Source organism: Oreochromis aureus, linkage group 17 (assembly GCF_013358895.1).
Source record: "Oreochromis aureus strain Israel breed Guangdong linkage group 17, ZZ_aureus, whole genome shotgun sequence".
Lineage (NCBI taxonomy): Eukaryota > Metazoa > Chordata > Actinopteri > Cichliformes > Cichlidae > Oreochromis > Oreochromis aureus.
Genome location: NC_052958.1, coordinates 2,613,276 through 2,638,633, shown reverse-complemented (window position 1 = coordinate 2,638,633; position 25,358 = coordinate 2,613,276). Strand labels below are relative to the sequence as shown.

General features: G+C 41.3%; 1 protein-coding gene across 6 annotated transcripts in view; it reads left to right on the top strand.

Moving 5' to 3' along the window:
* Window positions 1-2,661: 2,661 nt before the first annotated feature.
* Window positions 2,662-25,358, top strand: part of swt1 (SWT1 RNA endoribonuclease homolog) — a 46,251-nt gene continuing 23,554 nt past the window's right edge. The window contains exons 1-16 of one of the 6 annotated variants that reach the window (XM_039601029.1): window positions 2,662-2,751; window positions 3,127-3,199; window positions 5,917-5,990; window positions 6,120-6,756; window positions 10,764-10,884; window positions 11,435-11,536; window positions 11,976-12,167; window positions 13,717-13,810; window positions 14,260-14,501; window positions 14,755-14,903; window positions 15,150-15,288; window positions 17,512-17,651; window positions 17,876-18,006; window positions 18,334-18,480; window positions 21,212-21,278; window positions 21,394-21,461. In XM_039601029.1, the coding sequence (XP_039456963.1) occupies window positions 3,131-3,199; window positions 5,917-5,990; window positions 6,120-6,756; window positions 10,764-10,884; window positions 11,435-11,536; window positions 11,976-12,167; window positions 13,717-13,810; window positions 14,260-14,501; window positions 14,755-14,903; window positions 15,150-15,288; window positions 17,512-17,651; window positions 17,876-18,006; window positions 18,334-18,480; window positions 21,212-21,278; window positions 21,394-21,461 (2,372 nt within the window). In that variant the 5' untranslated portion in view covers window positions 2,662-2,751; window positions 3,127-3,130. Of the gene's footprint in view, window positions 3,200-5,916; window positions 5,991-6,119; window positions 6,757-10,763; window positions 10,885-11,434; window positions 11,537-11,975; window positions 12,168-13,716; window positions 13,811-14,259; window positions 14,502-14,754; window positions 14,904-15,149; window positions 15,289-17,511; window positions 17,652-17,875; window positions 18,007-18,333; window positions 18,481-21,211; window positions 21,279-21,393; window positions 21,462-25,358 lie in introns of all 6 variants that reach the window. The other 5 variants (XM_031758696.2, XM_039601028.1, XM_031758698.2 and 2 more) reach the window with 5 other exon arrangements.

Sequence of the window (25,358 nt, the reverse complement as noted above, 5' to 3'; positions counted from 1 at the left end):
AATAATCTGTTTTCTCCTTGCTTCTTCATACTAACCTCAAAACTCTTATTATCTGACTTAAAGAAGATTAGAACATTCGTTTACAGAAAAAACAATATTATGGATATTTAAACTGTACTCTTGCTTAACTGATCGCTGATCTAGAACTTTCTATAAGTTCAGTATCATGTCTTTGGTGTATTAAAGACCACAGTAACTGTGGCTTAAGCAAATTCAATCAATACAGACACCAAATGTTTTTCTCAGAAAATATATATAATTTACCTTCTATAAGGACGTTAGTGATGGGGTCATTATAGAAGCAAGGATAAGTGTAAGGACAAGAAAGGCATTGTGGACAAAACAGGACACCCCCCATAATCTTTAGTTACAGTATTATAGTTAGTTAAATGGTCTGATTGTTCAAATATGTATTTTCTTTGATTGTTGTAAAATAATGTGTGCCCCAGTCTCCAAAAATGACATAGTGCAGGAAGGGTAGTTATTCCTCCGTTACACCACAAGAGGGAGTATTCCCTAAAATGAGCAGCTCTAGCGGGAGTAAATAAGCCCAGCAACTAACCATAAGGCAGTGCGCCTATAAGAGTTGTGTGAGACTGCAAAAGTGTGTAACGTTGTGCTATGTCTACATATATGTTTGCAGTTTGCAGATACAGTAAAGGCGAACTCACAAAGCCACACTGGTTTCAATTCATTTTAATCCAAGTGTGCAACATAAGGACACCCTCTCATTTCCCACCACTTGTCTTAAATCGTTGTCCTCATGTCTGATTGGATCAAAGTACAAAGGTCAAAGGGGAGATGGAAAATCTTTAATGAAAATGATAAAACTGATAATATTCAGAAAGTAAAAGAAAAAATATGTATTATTGAGTCCACCCTCTATCTGTCAGTGTCAAATTAATAATAACTATTAGTTACCTTACCTTATAAATCTTAAAAATATTTTAGTCTGCCTGGTAATCTTACAATGTCTATAACCAGAGGACTAAAACTGACTTAAAACTGTTACTTCTAATAAAAAGAAAATGTGCTGCGGTATTTACTAAAGGCAGCGTTCTTGTTTGTTGCTGCTCTTTCTCTTGTCAAAATAGACGATTCAGACATCTGGTTGTAGGTAAATAGTTGATTCAACTAGAATGTATATAAGCAAGACAGCAATTTACTTAAATAGCACTTTCAGACAACTCCCAGCTGAAAACAAAGTGCAGTACGTACACTTGACATGACAAACAAAAAATGAGAAGCGCATTAAATTACAAACAATAATATCAGCACATTAGATTAAATTAAAGCAGTAAAATAAGGGTCAGACAGCGTAATAAGCCAAGGAATGAAAATGGGTTTTAAGACTTGTTTTAAAAATGGACAATGAAGGGGCCTCTCTAATGTGCAGGGGCAGGTTATTCCAGAGGTTAGGAGCAGCAATAGAGAAGGAAGTCTCCTCTTGAACCTGGGTACCTCCAGAAGCAGCTTTTCAGCTGACCTGAGAAACCTGGGGGTTCAGTAAGGATGAAGAAGCTCAGAGAGGTAAGGTGGGGCAAGACCGTTTAAGCAGGAGGAATCACAAAGTCCACTAGGACCAAACATTTTTGCTTGCTTGGATTACATTTTTAAAAATTTAGGGCCGTTAAAGTTTTTATATCCTCTAGAAATGCCAGAAGCGGTTTAATAGAGAAAGCATCTTTCTGCTTCAGAGGCAGATAAATCTGGCAGTTGTCGGCATACCAGCGGAAGGCTATTCCATCCCTTCTAAGGATGGCTCCCAAAAGCTGTAAATACAAGGGAAATCCAGGGGCCCTAAAATTGAGCCCTGGAGAACAGCAGAAAAGAACTCATACCCTTAAAAAGTTAAAACTAAAAGTTCTGTCAGACAAATAAGACTCAAACCAATTCACGAATGCCTGCAGGATGGTGTAAACGAGACAGTAAAATGTTGTGGTCTACAGTGTCAAAAGCAGCTGCTAGGTCAAGGAGAACAAGAACAACATGATTACCAGAATCACAGGTAACGAAGTTATCATTAAAAACCTTTAAGAGTGCTGACCCAGTGCTATGGGGGGGGGGGGGTTTAAAACCTGATTAAAAGATCTCCAAGATACCATTCTGATTAAAAAAATAAATAAAATTAAAAAAATCAATCAATTGGGAATATACATTTTTCTCCATAATTTTAGACAGAAAAGGCAGCTTGGAGATAGGTCTGTAGTTAGCCAACACAGTGTGGTCAAGGGCAGGTTTCTTGAGCAGAGGTTGTACTACTGCATGCTTAAAATTAGCAGGGACTACACCGGATATTAAACTGGTGTTTATAACAGTGAGAACACCCTGCCCTATGCTAGGCAACATGTCCTTAAAAAAATCGTGGAGGGGCAGGATCATTTGGTCTCAGATGGCCAACCACATCCTCTAAATGAGAAAGAGTCACAAGCTCAAACTAGTCAAAAACAACAGAGCAAGGGATGGAGACAGAGGGGTCAGACTCAGGGGCACAGATGAGAGCTTTTTCAATAAAAAAGAAGAAAAAGAAAAACACATAAAAACATTAGGTAGTTTATGAGAGGCCTCCAAACAGCCAGTTTGTGGAGCATGGCATTAATCTTTTCATGAAACGCTCCAGGAGCAACAAACGCACGCGCAGCTCTCCCGTCCAGTCTGTGGCAGTCACGCAGCAACTGAGAAAAAATGTTCGCAGTAGAAGAAGAAAAGCCGGAAGCGCTGCGGATGTTTTGGAAAACAGTCGGCTGTGGGGTAGGGAAACTGAGCTGTGTAGGAATGTGACGTTTGCTCTTAACTTTATGTCACTGAAACAATGAAAGCGAACTCCTCAGACAGTAAAGACGACATGTAGCGTGTACGGCTGCGGTTTGCGGTTTCTTCTTGTTGAACGAGATTAAATGAGCTAACGGTAACATTTAACTTTAGACTGCTGTGAGTTACGAGTTTAAAACTCGGCTTAACTTAGCAATATTTTATAGTATTAGGAAACGTTTAAATGAGTAAAATGTGTCTTTTAGTTGTTTAGTTTCGTTTTATGTCAGGGTGGCGTGTTGCTCTAAATAAGGCTGGATTTTTGTGTTTATGTTCACCGGAAACCGTATTTACGCCTTAACATTACCTTCACAGAAAAATGCCTAAAAAGGCCAAAAAGAGAAAGCACAAGAAGTCCTCTTCGTCCTCAAGTGAAGAAGACGAGAGGGTAAGGTTACATCGATGTTTACTGTAGTTGACTTTGCTGCTACATAACATGAATACGTGTGTATGAGTGAGAGGGTGGTGGTGAGTTTACATGCCCGGGTAAACCATCCAAATCGAAGGATAACGCACAAGAGAGGTGAAGAGAAAGTGCAGAGAGAGTAAAGTCAAAGTCAAATTTATTTATATAGCACATTTAAAACAACAACTGTTGACTAAACTGCTGTACATTTAAAATAATCAAAAGAGATAAAAACATAGGAAGACATGACAAAATTTAAGAAAAGGATAAAATGACAAAGTTTAAGTAACAAATAAGACAAATAAAAGTAGTCCAAACTCATTTTGATTTTAAAGCCAAGGAATAAAAGTGGGTTTTGTAAGGAAATGAGGTGTTATTTTTCTGCCATTTTTATTATTTCCAGTTTCATTATTTTGTTATTGCTATTGCATCATAATCATATAACAAGCATTTGCATTGACGCATTTATTGAAGTTATTGATATTACCTTAAAGTTTGTATTAATTTCATGTTAACCTTTATTTACTTTATTTACAGGTGCCAGTATAATCATATGATAATCTGTCATTGCAGGTGCACCTATGATCATTTTTTATACACATTGCATTTTTGTGCCTTTAAATTAGTTGTGGCTCAAGAAGTCGTCTCTTGAGGGTTACAAGCTTTTGGTTAGCGCTATGATTAGCCAATCTACTGTGAGGATGACATGAGTTATTGAAGGATTGCACACGCTTACAATACATTTGTATTCTGTTTTTCTTTATCATTTTTATTCATGTATACCTTTTATTAAGTTTTAAGTAGTGGAATTAGATTGAAGCATTTGTTTAATACATTTTTACATTTTACATTTTTATACATTTTACATATAAGTCAAGATCATCACACACAGGATGGCCTCAGCCTGGTTGCATAAGCAGAGAGGTCAAATAAGGTGCAAAGCGAGGGTAACACATGCACACCCATACATGCACAGACATACACACACACACACACACACACACACACACAGTAGTGAGTTCATTTTTGTAGGGGAAAGTTTAAGCATGTTTTGCTAGGGTTGCAGTTTTTATATTGGTGGATGTGACGGTTTGATGCAAGTACAGGATGTCTAACAGCTATGTCATAGCTGTGGGTGCAGGGACTGCACCTGGAAGAAGATGGAAGCAAATGTTCTTTTAAAATGTGTCAAAAGTTAACTGAGGGTTTGTGGTTTTGATTTGACGTATGTTTGTGTTGTGTTTATTTGACGCTTGAGGGGGCGTTCTAATACCCCGATGCATAAAACTGTATTCTGAAGTTTCGGAGACGAGATTTTGATGTTGTCTGCGTACAGGGTCAGCTCATTCTCCCACGCGTGTTCATTAAAATCATCGTTTGACTTCACCTCTTGGACCAGTGTGGTTACTTGCATCTCCTCCTGCATCTCTTCCCAAAGTTTTTGAACCTTAACAGTTTTCAAAGGGTTTTGAAAGTGTCTAATGTTGGGGAGGTCCTGATGTGAGGGCCAGTTTGTTCCACAGCTCAAGGGCAGTCACAGCAAAGGCTCGATCTCCTCTGTGCTTTATTGTGGACCTTGGGACAGCTAGGAGCATTTGATCTAACCCTAACCCTGATGACAGACTGACGCCAGAGTAGAGACTATTATAAAAGTCAAGGCGAGATGAAATAAAGGCATGAATGGCTCTCTTTCTCAAAGTCTCTGAAACAGAGGAATGGCTTCACTATGGTGAGTGGAGATGAGTGTCAGGGATGATTTTTGACAGAAGTATAGCAACAAGACTGAAAGGGAAGGTTTACAAGATGATGAGAGAACTGCTGTGACGTGTGGTTTGGATACAGTGATTGATTGAGCCATTTAATTGTCACTAAGAGTGTTACACGTACATGCTGTGAAATAGGACCCCTCCTGACCCTATATACGTTGCACAAACATTAGGTTGGTAAGACAGGTCAGAGAGGTAGGATGGTAAGAAAGACAATGAAATACACAATACATGAGGGAAGAGAAGGGGAGAAAAAAGAACTTCACCCAGACTGAGCTCCTGACGGGAGAGCAGTTTGAGTACATGTGTATGTGTACGTGTGTGTGGATCATGTATTCAACTCGAGAAAGAGAGAGTGCCCTTTCACCTAGTTTTAAGCAAAAGTCAACAATCCTGAAGCTGACGCAGGTGACCTTGAGGAAGCAGGACGATGGGGCAGAAAGCCGTCTTGTAATCTGGGAGAATTTGTTGTTCCAACTTCGGCCCTGGAGCTTCCAGCTGGTGAAGGGAGGCAGCATGAAGATAGTGGTTGTTTGGGTTTGGTTTAGGGCAACAAAAACTGCATCCCAATTCCCAGTGGCACTAGAACAAGACAGGAGGCGTGGCTGAAGGTGCCAGAGTTAAAGGTTGCTAAGATTTTCATCGGAAGGGATAAGAATCGGGAAGAAAATATCAGAGGAACAGCTCGGGTTGAACAGTTTGGAGACAAAATTGGTTTCGACATGTGCAGCATAACTAAGCACTACCATGACAAAAACGTTCAGAATAGGAGTGACAGGGCACTGGAATATTACAGAGTTTTCCTAAAAACAAGAAGTCCTTCATGTATAAAATATCAAGAAAAAATGCCAGTTTTTAATTGCTTTTATTTCAGCTGTAGTCTGCCTTATTTGTTGCATTTCACAAAATGTTTCATGTTTTTTATGTTATCAGGTATCCACAGGACAAGATGCAACCAACAGTTACAAAACCGCCAAGAGGAAACAAGTTTTAAAGAGTCAGAAAAGGTTTGATGGAGTTTACATAACCATTTATTTATTTATGTGTTTTTTAACTGCAAATTATTCATGTTTTTTTATATTATTTAAAAAAAAATGTTCTTACAGCATCATTTCTTTTTATTCTTCAAAATCTAGCTGTAAAAAGGACAAGGAAAAATCTGCTTCTTCTCCTGTTAAAGATGACTCCCAAAGCACCCGGCAAATCAAAAAACCTGTCTACAGATTGGCAAAAACACAAGCAACAGAGCAGAAACCCATTAATAAGGACAGACAATATGCAAAATCCAAACCAGTCTTTGTGGCATTCCATGGGGATCATTGCTCCAGTAAAGCAAAGAATTATGTTTCAGGGAAAGATAAAACTGTCACTGGAAGCGACATTGTGGAAAGAGGATACTCAAAACTCAGTGCAGGTGCAGTTCCTCAGAGAACAGAAACGAAATCTAAAGGTGGGTTCGATGAAAAGTCTTCCCAGAGGAGCCAGTCCAAATTAAACAAGCCTCGAGTGGATCCCAGTTTAGTTTCTGCTAAAGTGAAAGAACCGAGGCAGGATGTGCAGAAGAGGAACTACAGAACTGAGAACCCACCCAGGACTGGAAATCACAGCAGCACTCTCAAGGCCAGCGAACCTACCTCCTCCGTCTCTGTTGAAAAAAAGGAGTTAAAGACCAAAAGAAGTTTGTATAAAGATGATGCAAACATGTCTTCTGCCTCCATCTTAAAGAAGTCTTCCACTTCAGCCAAACACAGTGCCTCAGAAAGCAGCTCAAAGGTAAATTTCACATCAGTGTCACATGGAAAAGTTCAGTCATCATCACTTCCAAAGCAAATAAATCCTGGCACGTTATCGGGGCCTTCTAGTTTCAAGATACCTAAAAAGGTTCAATCAGAACCATTAGAGAGCAAGTTTCCTACACTGAAAAAAGAACCAACTTAATTGAATTATTTCAATTGGTAACACCTAATTTAATTAAGTTCTTTGAAATGAAGTTAATACATTAGATAAATCAGTTGTGTTACTCTAATGTATTAACTTCATTTCAAAGAACTTAATTAAATTAGGTGTTACCAATTGAAATAATTCAATTAAGTTGGTTCACCTATTTTCTTTTTTCAGTGTACAAACCCACATTTCAGACGTGCGATCAAACGTCCAGTGTCTGGGGTTTTAACAAATACTTTTTTTTAGTATTATTATTTATTTTCAAGTAGTGGATTACAGCACAGACTGTTTCAATAACAGTATGTCCAAATATTAACCACTTAAAAAAATCTTTTTACATCTAAGGAAAAAAAACAAAAGGAGAGAGAGAAGAAACGTCCATCACAAGGATCAACAGGGATAAAACTGATGCACTTACTCCATAATTTAACAAAGACGCTCTTTTTAAGGCGTATTGAGGATGTTACAGATTCCATAATTTAAATCTCATTCACAATGGGGGCCTGGGAAGGAGCCAGCATCTTGTGACTGCCTTTTTGGCTGCTGCTATCAAAACTGCAAAAAGATACTTATTTACTAAGCCCTGCAAATGATCAAGATTTCCTAAGAATATGGTATAAATTGTAAAGGTATATTATTTACCTTAAATACAGTGATTGAGGCTTTATGGAACTCGAGGCAGAAGGGTTCAATCTTCAGGCAGTCCCAAAATATGTGCCAATGCCCCGCCTCCCGTTCCCTGCACATCCTCCAACATTTGAGTGCACCTATGTCCAGATGTGCCATCTGCTTTGGTGCCATATATTGGAATTTGTACATTTCCACACCACAAGGATTAACATGCATCCAGCCATTCTTCATTTGATATTGAGATGTTTCCTTCCTTTTTCCATCTTTCTTTAAAATCCTTGTCAGATTATCGATTGCTGAAAATTCTTTCTGGGTGATTTCCATTGGGAGCGCCTGGAACAAATACAGATACAGCAGAAGTATGTTCATTTTTACACAATCAATTCTCAAAGTGAGAAAGGAAACTGAATTCCATCTTCTTATATCTTCTGTAATTTTATTGCTTAAGGGAGCATTAACTTCTGCAAATCGGGATATATGCTTTGGCAAATAAAAGCCCCAGTATTTCACTGATTGTGAAAAATTCCCTCTTAAATGGGATCAGCAAAGTTGTTTCGGTGGATTGTAATTGAATGTTAGAAGTTGGGTCTTATGTACATTTATTTTATAACCAGAGTATTAACCAAATTTCTCTAAGATATTCATCAGTTCAGGGAAAGTTTTATTAGGCTCAGATATATATACCAAGACATCATCTGCATATAGGGCCACTTTGTGGTCTTCTCCACTTATATGAATACCTTTAATACTTTCTGTCTGTCTTAACCATTGTGCAAGTGGCTCTATAAGGAGAAGAGGAGCGGCAAAAGGGGGCGTCCCTGCCTTGTACCACACTGCAATGTAACAGACTGCGACAGATGGCCATTAACTGGCTTATTAAGATGGCTTATTATACAAAGTATGAATAACCTGGATAAAATTATGATGTATCCCCATTCGTTCCAAAACTTTATAGAAGAAAGCCCAGCTGACTGAGTCAAAGGCCTTCTCTGCATGGACACTCATCAATAAGGCCTCTAGTTTGTTTTGTTGAACATAATGTAAGATATGCAATGAGTGTCTAATGTTGTCATGAGCAGTCACCTCCTCAGACTAACAGTCCAGTCATTAAGTCAAACATCTTTCTGTAGAAACTGTACTTACTTCCGGGTGGGGGGGTTAGACGTTACAAATGCTTATCACTACACTGACCTTCCCTGAGATTACTGTATGCTTCCCTTCTTTATTGGCCTCCTCAGAAATGTACTCAAATTGTACTTTTTGTGATATTAATATCACAACTCCCCTCATCCGTACATTTTTATGAGTAGTATGCCCTTTTGTAACCAATTCTTTTCAGCTTCTCATGTTCTGATGCTGCACGTTTTCTTTTCGATAATATCTTACTTCTTTAACCGGACTTGAGATCCCTTTTACATTAAATGAGACCATCTTAAAGTCCCGCATGATCGTATGGTAAAAAAAAACTGCTAAATACCTTTCAATTCTGTCTTAAAACTTGTGCATGGACAGTTTCTCTCCCTCAGAACAAATAATGAACTCAAACATTGAACAAAAACAGAGATTAGGATAAATAAAATAAAAACCCGACCCTGCATGACCTTGTGTTGTCCAGGTCCCAGTAGGGGGTAAGCCTCCCCTCGTTGCCCTTAATGTCCACACCCTAACAAGTTTGTGTCTAACAGGACCAAATTTTTGAACATAGCTTTTAAAAATAAAACCCCACAGATATTACAAAGACAGAGAGAAAAAAGAAAAGTAAGAAACCGAGTTAACCACTCTACTAAGTAATGTCACCAAAGCCATGATGTAATATCAGATTTGTAAAACAATCTGAAATCTTCAGTATCTCTCCTGAACACCCGAAGCTTCTCTCTGAAGTGGATGCGTTGGCTTTCTTGCGTAGGGTCAGCCGTCTCTCCGGCTTGACGATCCGCTCTCTCGGTGTGGTGACCGCGCGCCAAGCGGACGGCAACGGAGTCTGTTCGTGATGTCGGGTTGCTGTGGGTTTTAGCGCGGCGATATTCGTTGCGTCTTTTGAAGACCTCAATGGGGTAGTCGTCGTCCACGAAAAAGCGTACCCTTCGTAGAACACCCCCTTCTTCTGCCACGCTCTCCGAAGAACCTCTTCTTTCATATGGGAGCTCCCAAACTTCACAATGGATCGGGGCTTTTTGCGGTCAAAGCGCGATGTGCTCTTTCAATTCCAAGTGTCTGGTCACTGGGAAAGCCCAGCGCGTTTTTCAATGAATTGTCCAAAAATGTAATTATGTCGGCCCTTTCTTAATCTTCACATATTCCATATATCCAAAGGTTGTCTCTGCGCGCTCGACCAGCCGCGCTTCTAGGCTAGCTTGACGTCCCGTCTCTTAATTAACGACGATCTCAGTCTCTTCGATTCGTCCCTCTGCCTCTTCCACTCTAGCATCAACTCCTCTTAACTCACGTGTAATATCCGCCTATTGTTCGTTGTTGTCTTTTCTAAAGTCACGTAGCTCTTTCGGGATATTCAGGAGGGTGGGCTCAGCTGTATCCATGCCCTCTGCGGCTAACCTTCGTTCAGGAGAGTAGCTCCTATCCACGTGGCTTTTCTGTTTCCTCATCTGTCGGAGTTGTGACTCTCTTACTTCTCGTGACTACCCCCGTTTCCATATTTAAAAGCAATCTCCACTATTATAAAAAAAAAGATTACCGCAGGGATCGTTTAAATCATATTGGGAAAAACAAAAACAAAACAAAACCTGCCGTTAAGAACCGGAAGCTCTTAACGATTAATCCTAGCCATGCAACGAACCCAAAGTTGTTCCGATCTTGAACCAAGGTTAAAATTTGAAAGAAAAGATGCCAGACCTTCTGGGTATGGCAAGCTCCTGCAGACACCTGATACCAACACTAACAAGGTAACATCACTCATTTAATGTTGATCCATGCTCAGTCATCTGGACCTAGCATCCTCAATGGCAGAAACGTTTTGTCACTCATCCAAGTGACTTCTTCAGTCTCAGCTGACTGCAGGTTTTCCCAACCTTATAAACAGTACATTTCCACAATAAACCAGCCCACTGAATGAACAATCATTCAGTGGGCTGGTTTCAGTTCTTATTGTCCAGATGAACAGAATCAACCTTTTGGGATCACTCATTTAAAACAGTAAGAAGGAGTTGAAGGATCGATGTTTATTTTTAAATGGATGGTTTTTTCCACAGATGCAAGTGGTTGAAGAGCTTCATCTTGCCCGCTCTGAGAAGAGATTGGAGGTGAATGTCTTGAAGAGCTATGGGGAACTCACCGCTATGGACATAGATTGTCCCGAAGAAGGACCTGCAGGTACGTAAGCGTTGTCTTTTTCCTAAAAACGTTCCAATTTTGTACACTCATCATGTGTTAAATTTTAAATCACACTTTGAGGAGTTTTTGGTTATTATTTCAAAATTTCAAGTCAAGTATGTCAACTTTCAACTCACTAATTCAAACATCTGAGTAAGTAATAATCCCAAGTTTCAGTTTGTGGATGCTTTTCCTCCCCCCAGTGGCAGAAACAGTTTAACACATCTAACCCACTTGTAACTTAATCCATAATTTCACCTTTTTTTATTAGTTCTTGTGTGACATATAAAGATTACGAAATAAGCATCTGATTTATATATTTTAACATCTGACTCATGGATTAAGTTATTAATCTAACAAAATGGACAACTGATAAGACAGCTGAGATGCTCAGCTAGTGTTAGTCTTAAGTATTTTCTGAATTCGAGTTTCCACATATAGATGATGTGGAAAGTAATATTATACTTTGTGTGATTTTATTTATTGTTTTCATAATTTAACAGTAAGCAAGAAATTACTGAATTCGATCCAATGTTTTTTTTCTTCACAGGCAAAAAGTCGTCTCAGCAGGACCTAATCCTTGTTCTCGACACAAACGTTCTCCTCAGTCACCTGGATTATGTGAAAAAGATCCGCTCTCATGGCCTCGGAGGTGTTTCACGCTATAATTTGCTATTAAAGCAGTAATTAGTATTAACGGTGTTTTGTAGAATGATTTATAACATTTCATGTTGTTAAGGTTTTTTACTAAATGTTGTAATTTTTCAGTCATGAGTTAAATAAGTCATCTTCAAGCCGTGTATTTAGCCTTTAATCTTGAATATTGTCTCCATAGAGCAGCGTATTGCATTTTTGCTTCCCCTAACATAACGTGTTCGGACTGTGAGGGGAGATTTAGTTTTCAGACTTTATGATCACACATCTGCTCCCCAAAAATTATTTCATTCCAGGATCAATACAGTTACAAGAAAACTGAACAGAAAATTAAAAAAAAAAACATAATGAACACTTCCACATTTTCAGAATGTATCTTTATGGATAAACTAATCAGTACTATCTGCTTGCTCTGTGTTTACTTCATGTTGTGTTAGGCCTGGGCTTTCCCATTATCCTCATCCCCTGGGTGGTGCTTCAGGAGATGGACTCCCTAAAAATGGGAAGAGGCCTGTCAGGCTCCGTGGCCCACCTGGCGACTCCAGCCATCTCTTACATTTACAAGTGTTTGAAAAGCCGGGAACCTCGCCTGTGGGGCCAATCTATGCAGCAGGCCGCAGAGAGCAGCAGTGAGTGGAAACTTCACCTCTATTACACATCTATTAGCCCATATGAGAGCTGCCTGATAGGCTGTCGGGTGAATTGTTGACTTGATAAATAAATAAATGTCACCGTCACCCTCGACAACAGCGAGCACATGAAAACCTTCTATCCATTACAACAGAATAGTCTTCTTTTCAGTTTGTTACTCTGTTAGAGCAGGTACAGTCTCGATCAAAAGTTTAAGACCACTAAAAAATGGCAAAAAACCCTATTTTGCATGGTTGGATCTGAACAAGGTTCCAAGTAGAACTTCAACGTGCAACAAGAAGAAATGGGAGTGAGACGAAACATTTTTTTGAGCAATTTATTGAAAACAACTGTTAAACTGAAACAGGCTGTTTTACAGCTGATCAGCGGTTTAGGACCACATGCCTTTAAAAGGCCAAATCTGCGCAGAAATGTGGATTCATTGTCCTTTTCTGTCAGGCAGTCACACTGTCATGATGCTCTGATGGCAAAGGTAAAAAACGTTCCCTTTTTGAACCTGGTCGGGTTGTTGAACTGCATAAGCAGGGTCTCTCACAGCACGCCATCACTGCTGAGGTGGGACGCAGTAAGACGGTCATTTGGAATTTCTTAAATGATCCTGAGGGTTATGGAACAAAAAAGTCGAGTGGAAGATCCAAAAAAATGTCACCAGCACCGAGCCAGAGGATCCAATCAGCTGTCCGTCAAGACACTGGACGATCCTCGACCCAAATTAAGGCCGTTACTGGTGCCGACTGCAGCCCAATAACCATCAGACGGCATCTGAGACTGAAGGGCTTCAAAAACAAAAAAAAACACGTCTTTAAAAGTCTCGTCTCCTTGAACGCCACAGAACTGACTGTTTGGACTTTGCAAGAGAGCACCACACATGGGACACTGAAAGGTGGAAGAAAGTTTTATTGTCTGATGAGAACAAATGTAACCTTGATGTAATGTAATCCTGATGGTTTCCAACGTCACCAGCATGACAAGCAGAGCCCACCTGAGATGTTTTCCACGTGCTGCAGTGGAGGACGTGCCATAATTTCTTCTTGTTGCATGATGAAGCTCTGCTTGGAACCTTGTTAACATCCAACCATGCAAAATAGGATTTTTTGCCATTTTTCAAGTGGTCTTAAACTTTTGGTCCGGACTGTATTTAGCCATTGCTTGACTCCTCTGCACAGACACTAGGTGGCACTAACGCTGAACTCTTTCTCAAGAATATACATATACATTGTAAACATCTCAAGGGCACATTGTATCCATGCATTCATTGCTGTGTCAATATTTTGTTACATTTTAAACAAGTTATGACAAAGGAGATGAGGAAGAGATATTTTCACTTGATTTTGGAGCCTATACGCCTTCAGTATCTCTTATAAAAGAGGCATGAAATCTCCATCTTGTGCTTTTCATTGTTGAGTCTCACTGGTCTTTAACAGGGGAATGACACACCGTGTCCTTTGTTTGGTGTCCTGTGTGTACACATGAAATAAGCATCATGTCTGTGTCTCACTGTCTTCCTGTCTCTCTCACTGTATGCAGATGGTCTGACTACTGAGAATAACGATGACAGAGTGCTGCAGTGCTGCCTGCAGTACCAGAGTCTGTACCCAGAGTGTGCTCTCACCTTATGCACGTGAGTTCTCCCTCCTCCCCCCCTACAGTAAACTGCTGCTGCTGCAGAGTGTGTCCTCTGCTGATAATGCACATGCATGTGACTGTGAGTGGGTCCAGCCAGATAGTTCCAGTTGGGATGAGAGAAAGAAAGAGAGGGCCAGACAGCTATTGGCAAAGAATAGATGTGCTGAGCACGGGAATGTGAGTGTAGTTTAGCAACTTATTGGCTCAGATTTTATGACGCAGCTATTTTGTTTTGTTTTCATGATTTTGACCTATTTCCATGCGCTGTTTCCTGCTGTAGTCATCGATTGTTTTGCTAAATCAAATTAGCGGGCAGACAGCGTTTCAGTGTTACACAGTGAGTGGATAATGAGTGTGGATGTCTGTGGAAATAAATTGTCTTAATGCAGTCTGCTTTATCACTGCCCCCTGATTAAAAACATGCTTCCATTCTGTCATCTTCAGCAATGATAAGAATCTGTGCAGTAAAGCCCTCCTGAGTGGGGTGAAGGCACTCTGCAAGACTGACTTGGAGGCAGAGGTTGGGAGATCCAGACATAGCCTTCAGATCACTGCAGACATTCAGGCTTCTGTGCCACCGCGCAATAACCCTCAGGTCTTATCACCAACGCTGAGCACGAGTTGCCCACCAGTTCAGTCACATGGACAAGAGAAAGCAGGCTTTTATGTGGGAGTCCTACAGAAAGGTGAGCCGGAGGTTAATGTGTTGCTTCATCATCATGCAGTAGTTGATGGCACATACTATCTATGTACTATGAATCCCCCGTAACACATGCACTTCCTGTTTTTCTTCCCTCCCTTCCTATATTAACTGTACACAAGAAGTACACTGAGTTAGTATTACAGATGTTCATTTCTAGTCATTTACTCGTATGTGCTCTGTATCTACTGCCTAAAATCACTCAAACATATAACATACTTGTATGAAACTGATCACAGACAGCAAGCAGCTCAATGAAGGAGACGAGGAGAGGACAGTTAGGGACCTCAGCGGATGCATTTCTGCATTAGAAGACTGTCTGAGGGAGGTGCTGTCTGAAGTTTTGCAAGTGGAGATGAAGGCTGCTTATGATGACCTCTGGCTAGAGGTAAAATAAATAAATATGGGGAATTTCTCATCACTGACACTAAAAACACAGGTTCATTAGTTAAATGTTAGGTTGTATCAATATGCTGTTATAATATAAGAAGTTACTTTAGATACAAGAGGTAGATATGCACTGTACATGCATGGGTACGGTGATTGATGAGCTCCTCATAAGTGACCTGTTCATTCTGCATATAAAACTGTAATGTAAGTAATTGTTTCATGATATCATTCTTTGCGTTAACAGATCGTTTATTTAAAGCCACCGTGGACACTTCAGGATGTCTTGCAGTGTATAAAAAAGCACTGGATTGCTGTTTTTGGCCTCCTTGTCCCACGGAGGAAGGAGCAAACTGTTTTAAAGCTCATCAAATTTTTCAACTCGGGTAAGCACGAATACAGGTGAAAATATACTCTTATATACTGCAGTGGTTACGAATAGTGAGTCTGTTATTAGCCTTATTTTGGAGTCTTGTGTGCTGATTTGAAGATTTAGCAGGCAGCATTGTTGTGGAGGACATCACGTCTGTTTCTTGGATCTCGCGGGCTTGATAGAATCAGACATTCTAGATGAAAGCGTGATGATGACAGTTTCCTAGGAGCTGATGTCAAGATTGCCCTGAGAGTAAACAGCAGAATTTAATGTGTATAAAGGCAAATACTATATAATTATTGTAGCTCTGTAGTCATTTCAGTGTTATAAGCTGAAGCTTTCTGATAGTCAGTTATGCAAAATGTTACATTGTTAGGCGATGAAATGTCCAATTTCCGATACTCTGCATTATTTGTATGGAAAACGGTGCTTTCCCTGCACCTTGGCAGAGAGCGGTGGTGAAATACTGAGTCATCCCTCGAATGTAAGCCTTCCACTGTGGGGGTGTGATGTTGTCCGCCCTGCACTGTGCTAGAACCCTAAAGAACTGCGTGCAGAATCAGGTCATCTGCTAAAGTAGGAGACGGAAATGTGGGTCAGAAAGATGCTGAGTCGCCCACTGCAGCACTTCTGGGTCTTACTGCTGGATCCGCTTTGTGTATTCTTACAGTGCTGAATGTCTGTGTGTGTGTGCGTGTGTGACAGTGACACTGTTTCTCATGCTCTGTGTCCACCTGTGTTTGGCTGTCCAATAATTTTTAATCCAGGCAAAAATGTTAATAGATTAAACAGTGTAGTTTTGCCCTTGCTGTGTGTTTGTGTGTGTGTTTGTGTATCCTTGGTTCGCATGCTTGATTTCTTGGTACCACACAGCCTGGCTCTGTGCCAGGAAGCTGCGAGAAGGGCGAGGAGAAGGAGGAAGGGAAGGCTGGATGAACTGTATCTGAGGCTAAGAACAAATCTGGGAGTGGAAAAGTACTGCATGTGATTTTCTGGTATCCCCTAAGAAGGCTGTGGGTGTGTGTGTGTGTGTGTGTGTGCCTGTGAGCGTGTATTCATATCTTTGTGGGGACCAAAAATTGGAAGTTTACTATACCAACAGCCCTTATGGGGACCAAAACCCTGGTCCCAAAATGTGGCTTTAGTGTCAGGGTTACAGTTGGATTGTGGTCAGGTTTAGGGTAAGAGTTAGGGAAAGCATTACGTCTATTAGATGTTTGTTTTTTAAAAATAGCTGTGTTTGTGAGGACAGACTCTCTTCATAGACGTCTGTAAGGTAACAATATTCTCATTGTTAGGGCTACAGCTGGAAATGGGAGGGTAAGCGTCCTGATAGATATGTTATTGTAAAGAATGCCTGTAAGAAAAGAATGCATATATATGAAAACATACTCTTCAAGATTCAAAGTGTTTATTGTCATATGCACAGAAGAACTGGCATTTCTCTGTGTGATTAAATTCTTCCTTTGCTGTCCATACACAAATGCCAAGTTAGGTAAGGGATTTTTAAAAGAACAAGATAAATAAAGATGAAAATAAGGATAAAAAATAATGGGAGATAAATAAGTACAAAATAAGTAAGGAAAGACAAGTGTGGTATGCAGATGTACAGATGGATGTACAAGGAGCTTAATGTGCAAAATGAACTTACTGTGCAAAATGTCTGACGTGCAAATTGCAGTTGAGGTAGGTCAGCTGTTTAGGAGTCTGATAGCAGTGGGGAAGACGGAGTTGTTGAGTCGGGACGTTCTGGATTTCACACCTAAACCTTTGTCTGGAGGGCAGAAGTGTGAACAGTCCGTGTTGGGGGTGTGTGGGGTCTTTGAGGATGGAGGCAGCGCTCCTCTGGACTCTGTGATGGTAGCTGCTCTGCAGAGAGGCCAGCAGAGTCTCTGACTCTGACCTTCATATTTATAGAAAATAATGTGTGTTTATTGTGGAAAATGTTGATGTGCTGTAAACCTTCTATGTGTGGATGTACGTTTTCTTGGATGGTGCAGAGTATGTGCACATGCAAGCTCACTCTGCGCTTCTATAGGTTTCCACCTGATTATAACAGGAACACAGCAGCTCTGCAACAGAGCTCACTTTCATAATAGTTCAGTTTTTGTTACGTGATGTAAAACAGAGTTCATTTAGCTTCATTTGATTTAGCACATTTTAGTTAGGTGAGGATTAACCTTTATGTGCAGTCAGCTAATGGCCATACTGCATGCATGCGTGTGTGTTTTCTCAGGTGAAACGGTGGACCATGAAACCATCTCAGAGGCCGTTCAAGATGCCAAAGAGCTTGTGAACGCTTTTTCGAAAAGTTCAAAGCATGTTCCACGAGCCATCGCTGTACTGGACGACATTTTGAACAAGCTACGGCCTCAGGTCAGCTCGAGCGCATTTGAAGACTTGATAGGTTTATGTGTATGTTGAGACAGTTTGCAGCCACATGAAGAGTCAATGATGTATCGTGGTTGTTGTGTCTGTTTGTGTCACGTATATTGTAAGGTAAGTATTTCAAAAGTTGGATAACGAGCTAAACATTACCCATTTTTTTATTAGATGTAGCAATTTGAGTTTTTTTGTTTGTTTTTCGTATTGTTTCTTAGCCAAATCTTCCAACGGGGGGAGAATCTTCCGCCTCCGACGTTGTGATGAATGACGATGACGATAACGGAAACTCTCACCAGGAAGTGTGGGCCGTGTTTGAGAGCATCTGGTCTCACGTGTGTCAACTAAGGTGGGCGTGTTTGTTATTGGAGTGTTGGGATTATACTGCAGATGCCATATTAGGATTACTTACTAGCACATATGCTAGGATTTATGTAAATAACTGTGTCACCATCAGTTCAGAAGTTAGCACATTCAGCTGCAGCTCCGTACAGTGATGACAGTATAAGAGCCAAGTGTTTCGAAATGTGGAGGAATTACAAAATAGTCCGTGCATAGTGACGTGAAATCATTTGCCAGGACAAAAACACACTTTGCAGTTTATTTTGAAGTGTGTCTTGTTTTTCTTTCCGTTCTGCTGACCCCCTGAAATCTTTTGCTTTCTGTTTTGTTTTAGCTTGGAGGTGTTCAAAGCTCTGGGCTTTGACCCTCACACCAGGCAGTACCTTCAGCCAGAGGGAGCTGCTCCACCACCACAGGATGCCTTGGCCTGCTTGCACAAACTGTCCTCCATGGTCTCGCAGCTGCTCCAAGCTTTCAGCAGGTATGTCATGTCAGTTAAAAAAATACCGCTGGAGGCCCCTTCCTGTTGCTTCTTTAGATTTTAGCTGTGTGTGCGTCACAGTCAGTGTTTCACAAATCTTAAAGGTACATCTGGATCCGTGTGCTTCGGTAACCTCCACAGAGGAGTTTGATCTTGCTTAACCTGTCACGCTTTCCTTATGCTTTCACAGGTGTGTCTCACCTTTGCCTCAACAAGTATCTTTTCGAAGAAGTCCCTTAAACCGCCACCCCTCTCCTTCCTGTGCGCATGTGTTTTATGCTGTCGTTGCTCTCGGGCTTCATTTGGCACCGCAGCACAGGCTGTAATCTCCTTGACCTTGTAGCTTTGCCTGGTCACCTTTCCCATGACGCAACAGTCTGTGCTTCAGTGTAGCAGGAAGTTTCTGGTAGGAACTCTCAGAAAAATTCTTGTGCCTGCGTTGTCAGCGTGTGGTACGTTCACATGTAAAAAGCTGTTCTTATCACACTGGGAAAGAGCCGAGTCAGTCTTTGGTTTGTTCTCAGGTTTACATAACATGAATCATCACAATCGTCTGCAGCGATGCGGCTGCAGTCACCTGCTTTTAATTTGTTTTCCATTCGCTCGATTCCACTTATTCTGCTGTAGCAGGTGTGAGGAAAATTCTACAACAGCTCTTTTCATGGAAGACATTTCACGTGGTGCAGCAGGAAGAGCTTGTGGACATAACAAAGTTAAGAATCGTCGATTTCCATTTGACCGCTTCCATTTCCGTTTCCTTGTGAATCGAGCTCGGTGTCAACCTCGTTAATCCCACCTCGCTTCTGTGCGTGGGACACAAAAAGTGACAATTGTTCACTATTTATTTCCTGGACAGCATTCAGTGTTACATTTGGGTCTCTTTGAGGGAAGGTAGCAATAAACCGCTGCCATCTAAAGGACGAGGTGTCTCCTGATGTTCAGCCTGGTGTCAGATACACTCCAAGTTACAAAACCAGTGTAGAAAAGCTTTTGCTTTGCTAGTGACGCGATGTTTGTGGTGACATAAAACAGTCTGTGGTGGTTTTAAAGTATATCAAATTTCTCACAGTGCGATATCCTGAAAGCCCACAATGGTTACTCAAACCATTAAACCCTCCGAGCTCGTCTGTTTTTATTGTTTTTGAATGGTGGGACTTATTACATAAGATATTACATCACATCTAACATATGATCTGGTGAAGCTGCAAATAATATTGTCTGTACAAAAGCCTCCTGACACGCTGTGCCACAGCGGCGTCCTTTTCGGACCCGTGGGCGTGTGTGAGGCTAATAAGCGCCACTTTAAATAGATTAGTAAAGTAAACACACGGTGAATTCATCAGTTGGGATACTGTCTGTACAAAAATCTAAGAAGTACATACCAGAATATAATGGCTGAATAACACGAGTGCTTTGAGTCAAGTGAAAAGCTGGAAACAAAAATGTGAACTTCTGTCAGACTGAGTGATATTGCTGTGAATGCATTTCCACATTAGTGTGAAGCGTGTCGAGTCAGGTCACGATTAACGACTCTTAAAGACTCTTAAACTTGATGTCTGCCAGCTCAGAGCATAACAAATATTATAAATATGAATCACTGCAGGATTGACATTCCTATGGATTATTATCAGCAGGAATCTGTGTGTTTGTGTGTAAATCTGCGCCAGTCCGTACGCATGCATGTGTGTATTGGGCTGCACGAACAACACGGTTGCCTAGGAGACAGCCGGGCTCATTTTCATGTGTTTGAGCAGAGCTATGAGTCATTCCATGCACGCTATCGCTCCGTCTTCCTCTTTTTCATTTTTCTCATTCTGCGGACACTAGATATGGATAATTTAGGACGCTGTCATTTCCTACCATTTTCTCCCATTTCCTATCCCTCCATCCTCATTGCTCTGCTGCCGTTCCTTGCTGTCTTTTTGTTTGTCACTCTGCATTATCCCCGTGTGCGTCAGAGTAATGCAGTTAATGACAGTGCGGGTTTGCATTTTTGCATTTTATTCAGATGCACGGTTGTGGATGAATGCGCGGATAAAACATGGAACTACAAACTCATTTTGTCTGGCACAATTTTAATATGAGCAAATTAGTGAAATCGTTTACACACCGGTTAAAACCATCTTCCAAATATTTGGTGGTCTCCCTATGTCCATAAAATCAGTTCTAACCGGTCAGAGACGAGCGCTGGGTCCGGGCCTTTGTGTTGCGCACTGATCAGTGTGTCTGGGAGGCTCTTTGTCATGGTTCATGAACCCGAGCGAATGTTGTTCCTTTTGATATTTAGCCTTTATTACATTGTCGAGATCATGTAACATGCTGTACAGATCCAGGGACTCACTGCTGAAGGTAAAGTAATCATTGTAACTGACTTGTGAGTGATTGGAAGGTTGAGGCAGAGCAGGGTAGAGGCTTCTTAGGTAAATGTAATCTTTGTTACTGTGGTTTCCTCTGCGTGCTCTGGTTTCCTTTCACAACCATGTGAACACACGCACGGTTAACTCGTGACACTAAATTGTCTGTATGTGTTGATGTGACAGTGCTGCTGCCTCTGTGTTAGCCCTGCGATGCACTGGTTACCTGTCCAGGCTTCACCTGTCACTGTGTTTTAAAAGGGACAGACTCCAGGGTCCCAAACCTGAGTTGGCCAAGGAAAATTGAAATGTATCGATCCCAGTGAGATTTTCTTGTAACAGAGATCAGTTCTAACATTGTGTTTTTCTGTTTTCAGTGTCTTGTTATCAGCTCCCGGCTTAGAAGAAGTCCAGACACTGCTCAGCATCATCCACTCCAACAATGTCAGTGGCGTATGACAGTTATTGGTGCATAATTAGATGCACTGGACTTTGCCATGCTAAGCTCTTCTTAATGTGCTGTTTTGCTTTTGCTCACTTAAACTGCTTTCTGTTTCAGATATTAAGTGAGAATTCCAGGTTAACAGCCAAAGACCTGCTCGACTGTTTTTCACAACCAGACTACAGGTAGGAAATATTCATCTACATAACACGATAACTGTATTTTTATTGTTGTTGGAAAGAGTAAATGTAAATGGCTGCTGTGGAGCTTGGTAAAAGTGGGATGTGGCTGCGCACATACCCAGTGATACGTGCCATTAGCTATAACTTCCTTCTTACCAGGTATTGTACTCAAGCATGTTCTTGAAATTCTTGCGCTCTTTGTTGCGGCGTGTCCAGGCGAGTAGCTGTTACAATGACTGTGTCATGCCAACATTTCCAAACAGTTGTGCAACTCATTGTTAATATATTTCCTTGGGGAAAATCTGTTAGCCATACCTTAGCAACCACTAAGCTGCTAGCTTATAGGTGCAGTTAGCGTGTCCTTGTCAGTTGCAGAGCCATAACTACATGCGTCTCACAGGATGAAGCCTAAACAGCAGATCAGTGTTTAGTAACCCAGCAGCTTCATTTGAATCTTGGAGATTTAGCAGAACTCCTGTACAGTCTCATAAAGTAAAAGAAGGGTCACGAGTGAATTGAGTTTTGTGTCACCTCATTAAGCTGCCTTTGGATTCAACACCTTATTTTAAGCTGAGCTCTCTCTCACTATTATCTATTGAGATGTAAATTTGAAGTAGGTCGGACTTTCAAGGAGCCTGATGAAGTGCTGAGCAAAGGGCTAAATTCAGGACTACGCCCACAGCAACCTCTGCCCTCGTTACATATCGTGTAACGTAACACATGAGCTTTACATTTACACTTCCTCTGAGATTATCTCATCAATCTTAAATACCCGTCATAAACTGTCATAAAGTGAACATATTATAGGATATAAATGTCATCATTACGTCACAGATTTTGGACCGTTTTTGTCTGCTTGTAACCTCAACGTGGTTGAGAGCGTTTAAGCTACCAGGCCTATATGTTTCTTATACACGCGTACATTATTTTATCACTGTCAGATGGTTTTATTCAATTTCTGCTTCTATTTTTAAAGTTTTAATAAACAGACTTTAATCTTACATGAAAAGTCAGCCACACACACAGAAACAAGCAGAACTGCTACACCCATCAGTTCATTGTGATGTCAGCTGCCATGGAAACGAGCCACAGTTTTACGTATTCAACTGTCAGTTATTTGTTCTCTCCCAACACTGCTGTCTGACTCAGATCGTGACATCACTCCAGCCATCACTGTTATTAGGATTGATTTTGTCTTCAGTCTATTAAACATTTATGGATGATTTCATATAGATCAGGGGAGGCCCGGTGTCCTGCAGGTTTTAGATCTCACCCTGGGTCAACACACCTGAATGAGATGATGAGTTCATTACCAGGCCTCTGGAGAACTTCAAGACATGTTGAGGAGGTCATTTAGCCATTTAAATCAGCTGTTGGTTCAAGGACACATCTAAAACCTGCAGGACACCGGCCCTCGAGGCCTGGAGTTGGACACCCCTCGTATAGATGACTCGTTTTGTGCTCGATCTTGCTTATTGTGTCATCAGAGCTGAAAGCATTATCAGATGACTTTCCTGTATTTCAGTGACTTTCTTGCCTGGATGTGAAGTCAAATGTTTTATTTAGTGTTTAAAGACAGCATATGCCGTGTCACTTCCCAGAAGAGCTGTGCAGGCACTCGGCAGTCACATCGTTCCGGCTTTTGTTGCCACAGATCACCACTGACAGGCTCTTTGTTTTGATCCTAAATGTTTTATTTGTTACATTCGCCGTGAACCAATCTAGGACTTCACTTAGCGAGCGCATTGCCGGCAGTGTTAAATATTTGATTTCTTTGCTGAGCGCAGTGGTATTATGTCACGAGTTATATAAGGCCTCGGGGAGGCGCGCTCCAGGAGCGTTGTGTTCTGTGTTGCTTATCATTCTCGATAACATACTTTTTATAATACTATAATAAAACAAATTTAAAGATAATCAGTGATAGGGCTGTTACTCTGCACTGGCATAGAAGAACCAGGAATAAGGGTACTGCTTTCTGGTTTACTGTAGTAATGTTATTTGATACAGGAATGCCATTCTGTGTTTAGTAAGAAAGGATATTGTGCAAATCGAGCACAAAGCTTGTGGGCAGTCACATGTGCACATGTGCTTCTGAAAGCCATCTAGATTTTGAACAAATTTGTGTCATATTTTGAGCTGACGGTACCGTGGGAGGATGCAGTTGAGGAAGCATTTGAGCTTAAGAAGCTGTGATATGCCAACTTGGCAGCTGAGGCAGAGGACAGAGGCTGGAAGATCAAGGTGCGCCTGGTGGAAGTGGGGTGCAGCCAGTACAACAGCAAAACTGCTTAGAAAGATTGGGATCAGAGGACAGGCGCAGCGGCAGGCTGTAAGAGAATTAGCTAACACTGCTGAGAGGACCAGTCACTGGCTGTGGCTAAAGAGGGCTGACATCACTTGGGCAGTCAGTCAGTCAGTCAGCTAACCACGAGACACACGCCCAGGATTGATCGACCCGTGGTGGGCCTGCCCCAACAGGGGGCGTCAAAAGGGTAAAAGATAACATTAGAAGTTTTGCTGGTTGACTGATACAGCTGTCTCAGGGCCTCCTGGGGACTGTTCAGTTAACCTCATGGTAGTGAAACTAAAAGCAGGAATGAAAGAATAAAAAAATGTTCCGCTCTTCTCCCCTCTGCTCTTCTTCCCTTTTCTGGGAGGCAGTGGGGAGGTAGAGCGTACAGCCCGATCCAGCAGGGAGGTGTGGGAAGCCAGATCAGGCGCCCCCCCTTCCGGCTCTCCTCTCTGCTCTCTCCTATCTTGTCTCTTTTGTCTTACTTCTCTCTATCACCTTTTCTATCCCTTTGAAGAAGTGAGGCTCCATAAGTATTAAAGAGGTTAGTATTACTTCTCAGTTGCAGTGAATAGATAGAAGAAAATAAACTGTAGAAAACTAAACAGCAGAAAGAAGAAGAGAAAAAACAATTTAACATAAACCAGTGACACAGTCCGGGGCCTGATCAACCCTGGCAGGGCCTCCTTGGATGAGGGTGTCTAGTGAAGGTCCACTACTGACGATGTGTCCCAAATTTTAATATGATAATCTAGATCAGATCTCTAATCCCTAAACCTAACTAAGAAAGGTAAAAAAATGGCAGATTATCTTGGGTAAAAGACCGAAACACCCTGTGAAGTTGAGGCACACAACGATGTGTCCCGCTGGTAAAGTTTCTGGGCTGCCATCCCTCAAGACTTTGTCCATTTGAAGCAATGCATTATCAGGGATTGTAACATCTGGTCCTTTAACTGAATGAATGTGATGTCCTGCAGCTCAGCTTGGAAACTGAGCTGCAACATAACATTCAAATCCACGAAGCCCTGCTTCTGCTCTTTCATTCATTTTCCCTGCAGTTGTTTGAAAACACCTGTTTTGTTTTTATGGAGTCATCCGTCTGATGATGATAGCGCACCTGGTTATTTTTCACTTGCAGACGTGCCGTCAGGTTGATGCCTGATGGCTTTTAGTGCAGAGCAGCATGGCTGTTGGTTACCGCAGCTGATAATCGAATGACTCAGTTATCACTGAATGCTTGTTCACACATTAGCCACGTCCGTGTTTAACTTTCATATCGTTTCTCGCATGTTTCGGTGACTCACTCGACAGATTTAGCGGTCACTCCTTCTGGCGTCGTCTCAGGTAATGAAATTTACACATTAGTTTTATGTAACTTGGTCACACGGAGCATCCGGAGGGAAACGCCGCTCTGCCGTTTCGTAAACCTGTGGGGAACAACACATCGTTCAGCACAGGAAAGCCTCGGGCGTTACATTAGTTAATTTTCTGTTCATTATACTCGAGTGCTGAAGAGAAACTGCTTTGTGCCTGATAAGGCAGATCGGTCTCCTTCAGTAATAGAAGCTTTTATTTTTCCCTCTCGTGCTTAATGTTATTAAAATACAAAT